The sequence below is a fragment of the Argentina silus genome (assembly GCF_951799395.1).
Source record: "Argentina silus genome assembly, chromosome: X".
NCBI classification, from domain to species: Eukaryota; Metazoa; Chordata; class Actinopteri; order Argentiniformes; family Argentinidae; genus Argentina; species Argentina silus.
The window spans coordinates 15,139,438-15,148,815 of record NC_139653.1 but is presented as its reverse complement, the minus strand read 5'-3'; the positions used below and the strand labels follow the sequence as shown (position 1 = coordinate 15,148,815).

The window sequence follows — 9,378 nt, the reverse complement described above, 5'->3', positions numbered from 1 at the left end:
GGAGCAACATACCACGCATGCAAAGTCCACTCAGACATTCTATTCAGCCTTAACATCTTCCACTACTCAGGTCGTATCACCCTTTACCTTTTTCTCCGGGGCTTTTTTGACCACCTCCTCCTCCACAATCTCCTTCTTCTTGCTCTGCAGAGGGGGCGGGGCACTGGAGCTCTCGCTAAAGATGTCCCCATCCTCATCATCGTCTTCATCATTTCCCCCAAACAGATCAACAGTCTTCTTCTGCTTGGGTTTCTCTTGACCAGCTGAGGAAAGACAACAAAGACATGATGTGTCAAAGAGTCCCACTGCAACCACCATCTCCCAACGATGTCTGTTCAACATAAATTAGCTGTCCTAGCCCGAGTAATCCCCATGGATTAGTCTAAGGTGACATATACATATATACACATATACATACATACATACACAGCGCTGGAAGGTGAGAGTTTAGCGTGAGAGATAATTACCAGACATAGATTTCTTCAGGCTTTTGCCACGGAAGAAGTCATCCTCCTCATCATCATCAAACAGGCCTCCCCCTCCCTGTGCCCCTAACCCAGCAGAGGTCTGTTTGGGGGCTGCCTGGGTCTTGTTGGCTTTGACTGGACTCCCATTCTCCTTGCTCACCACTGAATCCGCGTCATTGGGCAAGCCAAACAGGCTGTTCTCTATGGGGAGAACAAACAAGAGACAACAGTAAAGCCACATAGAATCTGATGTGAATGATCTTATTAAAACCTGAATTCAATTGATGCTGTAGCTAGGAGTTTTTGGTTTGATTTCATTATAGTTTCAAGGCTGCATATGAGTATTCTGCATCCACATATTCAGTTTGACCCTACTCATCAGTGAGTCGTGTGGTTTAATCTATTATAAAAGTCATTTTCCTTTCATGGCTTTTCTGTTACCTGGATATACTGAGGCAACACCCGATGGGATCTTCTTAAAAGGCTTGGCAGGTTCTGGTAAAAAAAAAACAGACAGATTGCTGTTGACATGCACAAGTCCTAAAAGCCATGACCTTTTTGAAAGATGAACCTATGACATTTTATAATTTAATGGTTAATAATTCATACTAATGGTTTCAGTATCAGTATACTGTATATCAGTATTCAGTCTAAGGTTGAATACAGCAGATGTTGGCTTAAGTCACATTTCTCTATGTGATGAGAGGAAGTTTCAGTTGGTATGCTTCTAGTCAGTATTTAGTTCCTTGTTGGGACTTACCTGAGGGCTGAGCTGTGTTCCTCGTCTTCTCTTCTGGCACGGCTTGCTTTGGTGCATCAGAGAAGAGATCACCCTGGGGAATAGACACCATATAATTACCTACTGTTTCTTTGGAAAACTGCTGTCAAATAAACAGACATAATACAACTACAACACATTGAGTTATATCACAAACATATCTGTATCTGTAATGGAAGCTACACAATACCATTCACATCAATCTACCTCATCATCATCATCAAACAGGCCTTTCCCTCCACTGAAGAGGCCTCCTTTCCCTCCGAACGGAGAGAAGTCCTCATCCTCCATTTTGGGTGGCTTGAACAGCTCATCGCTGTCATCGTCAACTGCTGTAATGATGTAAACAAATTAAGTTACAAAACGTTATTATCCCCAGAGGGGAAATTAGCTTTGCAGCAGAATCCTCCATGCACACAACAGTCATTCACAAGAATAACACAGAATACACAAATAGAATATCAAATCACCATGATAGATCAGGTGTCAACAACAGTGAACAGACTGACTGTGAACTACTGTGATGTCACCATTGCTTGTCAATGAAGGAATTTCACAATACTCTACCCCGAATTTGGACCATAACTGTTAGTACACGATGGGTGAACAGGGTGTTTAGTGAGTGAATGTCCTACCCAGAAGTCTCTCAGGTTTTGGCTCTTTCTTTCCTTTAGTCTTCTTCTTCTTAGTGGCAGATGACAAGGCTTCAGAGAGGTGACATGGTAGAGAACACATGAGCATGCACATGCACATATCATGGGACTTGCTGTAGTTTTAACTGTCGTATGGAATCTTATTTCATGTATGACCCACACGATATATGCACAAAGATAAAATCCACATGAAACTTGAAGACTATGGAGCGAAAAGAAAAGTAGAAAAAGAGATAATTCAAATTAAGAAACACATGAAATGTTTGATATACAGTATATCAAAACCAAAGGATGTGTTGAATAGTTATTAATGCAGGTCATAAGTGTGCTCACATGTGCGATCCGCCTCCGGTTTACTGACTGGTTCTCCTTTGATTCTGGCGGCCAGCTCATCAGCAAAGGATGACGGGCCTGTGTTCTGAATGTGACACAAAGACTTACGTAAAGAGAGAAGGAATAGAACAGATCAATATTCATTCCTGTGGACATGCAAAACTCTTTCCAACCATGTCGTAATTGTTAATCGAAATATAAACAATTCAATGTTTTTGTATTTTCACAATAGAGTATGTTTCATTCTCCACTAACAAACAGTAGACACAGACAAACCTTTCTGTCTTCATCACCATCATCATCGTCATCTTTGTCGGATTCCCCAAATATGTCTGAGTCTCCGTCCTCATCTTCCTCTTCCTCCTCCTCCTCCTCTTCATAACTCAACATGGACGACTTCTGGAGGGAGGATCAATGTATTTGTGAGGTTTTTAGCAAGTGTTATGAGTGTAGGTTAGGTTGGGTTCACTCTCCTCTGTTGATCAGTGTTTAGGAGAGTTTTCACAGATATGACCTTTGACTTCAGAGTGAAAGTAAACTCACCTTCTTGATGCTGCCTTGCCTCTCTTCATCCTGGTCAAAGTCCTCATCTGATTGCTGTTGATAAAAATGCAAGAATGGTTAGCTTACTTTAACACACAGTACAGGAGATTTAGTAGACTCCATGTGACTCTTATACAGTGCCTTCGGAAGTATTCAGACCCCTTCACTTTTTCCACATTTTATAACGTGTTATAAACTCAATTTAAAATGGATTAAATTAAAAGAATTTGCCATCAATCCACACACAATACCCCAGAATGACAAAACGAAAACAGGTTTTTACAAATTTCAGTACATTTATTAAAATTGAAATCCAGAAATATCTCACGTACATAAGTATTCAGACCTTTTGGTATGACACTCTTAAAATTAGCTAAAATGCAAAAATGTCATCAACTCAATAAGTTGAATTGAGTCCATCTTAATGCAAGGATAATAGCTCATGTAATTTTGGAATTAATATCTTTGTTTTTATAGGGTCTCTGCTTTGCATAGTAATCAATTACACACTGTGTTGATCAGGTTGTCATTACAAACTGAGCAAATGGAGAGGAACAAAACTGTTCAGGAATGCGACTGAGGCCTGGGGAGACTTACAAAAATCTACAAAGTTAAATGGTGGAAAGGAAAAAGCACAGTTGATGAGACACCATCTCAGTCACTCTACAAAATTGGTCTATAACCAAGTGGCCAAAAAGAAAATAATCTCTCTCATATCCGTAATTGTGTTTGCAACAATGAATTCAAGTGATACAGCAAAGAAAGTGTCTGGAAATGTGTTTATTTGGTTTTACTACAAAGCATTAAGTTTGGTGGAAATCCAGCACATGCAATGCAGTTTCCGCACCATCTCTGGTGTGATGAATAGTGGTAGCTGCATCAAGTTATGGGTATGTTTGTCACTGGCAGGGACTTGAGAGTTTGTCAGGATCAAGAGAAAATTATGAAATTTGCTGAGTTGGTAGTGACATCCTAATCTACACAGTGTGTAATTGATTCCTATGCAAATCAGAGACCCTATAAAAACAAAGATATTAATTCCAAAATTACATGAACTATTATCCTTGCATTAAGATGGACTCAATTCAACTTATTGAGTGATTTGTAGTTTTTGTAGATTTGTAGCATTTTTGTATTTTAGCAAATTTTAAGTGTCATAGCAAAGGGTCCGAATACATATGTACATGAGGTATTTCTGTATTTCAATCATAATAAATGTACTGAAATTTCAAAAAACGTGTTTTTGCTTTGTCATTCTGGTGTAGTGTGTGTGGAATGATGGCACATTCTTTTAATTTAATCCTATAACACAACAAAATGTGGAAAAAAATGATTGTGTGAATACTTTCCAAAGGCACTGTATGGTAAAAGGGAGAAACTGAAGAAAGAAGTCTCACATCTTTGCCATCCTCACTCTCAATGACACTATCTCGATCACTGTCAATGGACATTTCTGAGAAGTAAAACAGCAGTTACAGCATGTTTTCAATTTCACGTCAAAGAAAATGTGAGAAACACTAATGTCTCTATAAGAGACAACTATGAAAAACAGGGATCATACACAAGAGACACTAGGCTTGGAATATAATAATAATAATAACAATAATATGATATTATATTACAAATAAATGGTTGTTTAAGGTATAGTACACTTCTACCTTCACTGGAGAGGTCACCCAGTCCCACATCATCCTGCTCCATAAAGAGCTGAGAGCCAATCAGATATGGCAATGGCCTGTCCACATATAGATCCTACAGAAACACAGACACATTTATCAATAGCGGCTTGAGATCTATATTGAACAACTTACATTTCCATACAAATTTGACATTAATGCATGTAAAAAATTTGAATTATGTGAAAACATCACAAGTCTAAAAGAATCAGACATTCTTTTTAGGGCATCATGTCTATATTATCCTTTGTGCTTCTAGAGGATTCCTCACCTTGGGCTCCAGTATGGGCTCCACTCTGTCAGTGGCCTCCTCATCCTCTGAGTCAGAGTTTCCCGCTTTGATGTCCAGCTGCTCAAAGGCTGATTCCAGCACACTGAGACCGTAGTTCACTGCCTCCTGCATCTTAGGAATTAGCTCTGCCTCCTTCTGCTCACGAGTCTTCTCCTGGGGTAAACACACACCAGATACCAGACATTCCACAGGGTGTGAGATTTTAGTGTGTAAATACAGTACATAGGGACTATCATTCTGTAACATTCATCTTGAAGTCCACCATTTGAGTGGATCTCTAGATGAAAAGTCTGTTCTCAGTTGGTGGGGGAAGACGTAGGAATAGTGTATACCTGCTCAGGCTGTCTCTCCATGGTCTCAGCCTTGGGTAGTGGATCCTCCACTTCCTCATCATACACCCTCTGACACAGACAAGCAGAAGAGGGCAACAAGAACTGTAAAATGTCTTCATGACATCATCATCATCATCATGACATCACCATAACTCACCACGTCATTGTAAAGTTTCCCTCAAAATGTAAAAAAAACCGAATAAACAATTAAATAAAACATGACATACATTTTCTATGAACTGTGTGTTAGAGAGCATCAGGAAGTCGTTGAAGACTGTGTGCAGGCAGCAGTCTGTTGCCTTGGTGTCCCGGATCAGACCATCCAGCTGCTTCTCTATCTCATGAGTCTTGGACAACATCCTCTGGGAGAAGTCTTGGAGGAACAGGAAGAGCTGTGGAGAGGATTCCAAAATGAACAACATAATAGTCTCAAGCAACTATAGTCTTCTTCATTCACACTGATATGAATAAAGTGGACATGCAAGAGCTAGTTTCCAGTTGACATTGACCCTGTTGCTTTCACCTCTCCTGTACTGACAGAATTGTGTAGATGGAAGAAAGAGGTTGCTCAAGACTACTAGATATGGCCTTACCTTAGGGCATTACCAAGGCAGAGATGAAGAACACAGAAACAGTAAAATACACTATCCAGGGACCACATAAGCTTCTGATCCAGAGAGCTAAATACAGAGTAGTCAATTAATGTAAAGGGCTGGATAAATACATACCCCTGAGTCTGCGGCCAGCGACCAACTGGCGCTGGTCTGTCGCATCTCGTCCAGAGTCCACGGTCTCTCCCACACCTGGGCATCTTTTCCATTGTGGTTACTCTGGCTAGAGCCATTTGTCATGCCATCCGGCATTCCACTCATCTGCAACAATAAAATATAGATGTCTTCATGTAGCTAGGAAAGGCAACACAGTGGTTGATAAGTGGCTATCGACAACATGTCAACATAGAGATAGCCTAGTAATCTCTGATGTCAACACAAAGACGTTAGCCATGCAAACTGATTCCACTGGCAAATTAATAAGTGCAAAATGTAATTGCAATGTCTCCCAACAGGCTTTTGTATTTTCGTACACTTCAAATTGTTAACGCAGCTAACTAGCTGAAAATGGCTAGCGTGCAAGCTAATAATGTTAGCTAGCTAGCTTGTGAGATTCCCATGACAGAGAGCATACACTTATCCCTCTTTCAGCGATCTTACCTTAAATACCTATCGGTAAATGTTGTCCACGATAGTGAATTGTGCGCCTAAAACAACGTGAACAGAGAATCGATTATGCTAAACTTGTCCGTTTTCTCATTGGTTTTCTGACAGTTCGGCCATGTTCTGTCTGCAGGCAATCAGCTGACGGTCACCTGACTTAGTGGTGGTGAGGCAATAAAATACGTAACCAACCAGCATCAATCTCAGTTATCGTTCACTGAGTTGTTAAATTGACGCTGGGTAGGACGCTGTCTAGTGCTAACTAGCTGGATAAATAAGAAAAACGCCACATATAACAGTAACGCGACAACAAGTAATAGTAACACTTTGACAAATGATGCACGAATTGTTACTAATAAGGGGCTTAGATCGCCCTTTTAGTGGCTCATAAAGGCATGTTGCTTGCTACCTAGTTAACTAACTAATTAGCCTAGAGACGCTAGCTACATACTCACTAGCTAACTTGCTAACTTTACCAGGCTAGCTTGTCAAATAACTACATCCTTTGGTCACACGTGTTGATTATTGTGTATGTTCAATCGTCTCTTATCCCAGAATGGAGTCAAGTGGAAGACAGCTTGAAAAGTCTGTTAATGCGAACGTGTCAACAGTGCAGGGAAACGCACCTAAAGACTGCAGCAAAGATCTGTGAGACTGAAGATGCTTAACCCCTACAAAGAGAATAAGAAACTGCAAAGGGAGAAGGAGAAGACGGGTGTGTTCAAGGTGGGGTTGTACCGACTCCAGGGCCAGGCTCTCTACACTCTCCCTCAGTTCTCAACTGCCACAACTTAAGCCTAAGTGAGCTGTGAGTACAGTATATACGAATATATCGCAGAGCAACGTTTAATTGTATTGTGTTCATTGTATTCTGAAATAGTAGTTCTTAGTTGCTAATATAAGACATTCAGTCCACCTGTTTGTAACTTGGCAGTTTGCCCCTTACCAGGTGACATGTTCCATGAAACCAAATGTTCAGAAGGTCTTTGAACCTTTCCCCACCTGCTTCTTCTAACCTCTACATTACTCCCTCTGAAGTCGAGCCAGGTGTTGTTAGGTCAACCAAGAGCAGAGCTGTGGTCAAACCACCCCCAGCACCTGCAACCAGCAAGCCCAAAATAGGTAACCCTCCTAACCAATACAACAAACGACATTCACAACTATCAAAACAACATTTTGTGTATCTAATTAGCTGGCTGTAATTCAGATCTTCTCTTCCTCTCTCCCTCTAGTTGAATCAGTGGCTCCATCCACAAGATCAGCTAACAGATCTCAAGCTGCAGTTCCAGTGGCCAAGGACAAACCAGCAGCAGGTACAGAACAGCTTGAGAGCAATGAGCAAGCTACTGTGCAGGAGGTGGGTATTTCATGGGATATTAATACTGACTAGTGTTCATTGCTGATACTGACATAAAATTGATATGACTGGTGGATTGACACAGTGACTATTTGAGAATTTTAACTTTTGTCACTTGTTTGAATATCCTTGTTTTTTTCTTTCTTTTTTCTGATCCAGCCCTCCGATCTGATTGAGCCAGTGCAGGAGGCCATGCCTGCCTGTCCCCCACCTAGTACAGAGGTAAGTGTTTCAACATCTCTAGTCTTCCAAGTTGGGACCTCCCTATCCTTCAGCTCTCAGACTTGATTTGGTTGTGTAATTGATTGTCTAAAAATCAGGCCCAGCCTGAGCCCGTTGGCTTCCGGATGAAATTTAAAACTCTACTGGCTGGCCCCCTTTTATATAAATCTTTGTATAGCATGACCCCTTGGCCTTCAACCTCCAAAGTGTATTACTATTACTATAGAGTTACAAAGCACAACAAGTTCACCCCTTTTCTCTTCATTGCCCAGGGTGTTTCAGGGTCGGACTTCCAGGGTCTGACTTCGAGCGCTACCTCCAACCTGCAGCAAGGTGCAGCCTGTCACCGTGGGCAACTGTTGTTTTTGAGTTTTTGTCACCCATGGCGACCAATGTGGAAATTGGTAGTCCGGTAGCTCAGCCTGGAGAGCCGACTCTGGAGGAAGTGATGACTCCCACAGGTACAGTAATACTCACCTGTGTGTACACCTGGCCTTTGGCTCTATGTGTGTATATGGGTGTGTTCCTGTGTGTACAGGTGTACACCTGGGCTTTGTGACTAGGTGTGCATTGAACAACTCGCCTGGATACTCATCTAGTCATACTTTGGCCATCTTAATTGTGGTAACATGACAAATCTGGATTTGACAAAAAATGAATTTGTAAAATACAGCTTTGTAGGTCACTGTTGGTAGATAAAGGACACATTATTCTTGTTTTCCCACTTTACACAACTGATTTATTTGATTTGTTCACGCTGGTCACTGATGTATTCATTCCCTCTTTCTCACTCCCATCACGTCTTTTCCAGTGAGGCACCAATGTTCACCCAATGGATCCCAAAGGTGAATTTCCTTGTTTTCATCTATCCCTCCCTCACCACTACCTATACACAGCTTGGATCTGGTGTTTCACTTTCCATTTTGAGTCTTTTCTCTCACTTACCTGTAAATAATGCTTCCCATCTCTCTGTACTGACCCTTACTCTTCTCTTCTCTTCTCTCCCTCTCTCTCACCCAAGTGAGTCAGAACTGTTACTGTTCACCCCAGAGCAGAACGATCGGATGAGGCGTCCCAGCGACCTCATAATGTTCAAACCAATAGGAGGAGAACAGCCATTAACCAAGAACTGAGCACAGCCTGTAAACTCACTGTTGTATGTTCATACTTTTAGTTTTCTATTGAACATGAATTTACTTTCCTTGTTCTTACTGGATTCTTATGTTACTTTGTCACTCATCACAAGAAAATATTGTCATTCACCTTTTATTATTTACTTGAACATTATAAGAAAATAAAGGACTTATTGAATCTTATTGAATCATTAAATTGAAATAGCATCGCAACAATTGAATGTTCTTCAGTTTTAGTGAATCTTAAGGTTGTCTCCCTTACTAGGGAGATGTTACTTGTCTCTAAATGTGTATTCTTCTTTATCCTGGAGTCAGTTCTCTGTTGCCCCAACAGCCTGCACATTTAAAATATTGTTATACTATATATATATTTTAACA

General features: G+C 40.8%; 1 protein-coding gene across 1 annotated transcript in view; it reads right to left on the bottom strand.

Annotated features, from left to right (window-relative positions):
* The window catches only part of washc2c (WASH complex subunit 2C), a 13,708-nt gene extending 7,295 nt beyond the window's left edge, over positions 1–6,413 (bottom strand). The window contains exons 1-16 of the mRNA XM_083694595.1: positions 6,286–6,413; positions 5,803–5,946; positions 5,302–5,466; positions 5,075–5,143; positions 4,722–4,895; positions 4,433–4,526; positions 4,172–4,227; positions 2,775–2,828; positions 2,508–2,630; positions 2,232–2,316; positions 1,881–1,949; positions 1,453–1,577; positions 1,228–1,300; positions 909–962; positions 468–668; positions 88–263 (exon numbers count right to left, since the gene is read on the bottom strand). Coding sequence (XP_083550721.1) covers positions 88–263; positions 468–668; positions 909–962; positions 1,228–1,300; positions 1,453–1,577; positions 1,881–1,949; positions 2,232–2,316; positions 2,508–2,630; positions 2,775–2,828; positions 4,172–4,227; positions 4,433–4,526; positions 4,722–4,895; positions 5,075–5,143; positions 5,302–5,466; positions 5,803–5,946 — 1,662 coding nt within the window. The 5' untranslated portion in view covers positions 6,286–6,413. The remainder of the gene's footprint in view (positions 1–87; positions 264–467; positions 669–908; positions 963–1,227; positions 1,301–1,452; positions 1,578–1,880; positions 1,950–2,231; positions 2,317–2,507; positions 2,631–2,774; positions 2,829–4,171; positions 4,228–4,432; positions 4,527–4,721; positions 4,896–5,074; positions 5,144–5,301; positions 5,467–5,802; positions 5,947–6,285) is intronic.
* Positions 6,414–9,378: the final 2,965 nt, after the last annotated feature.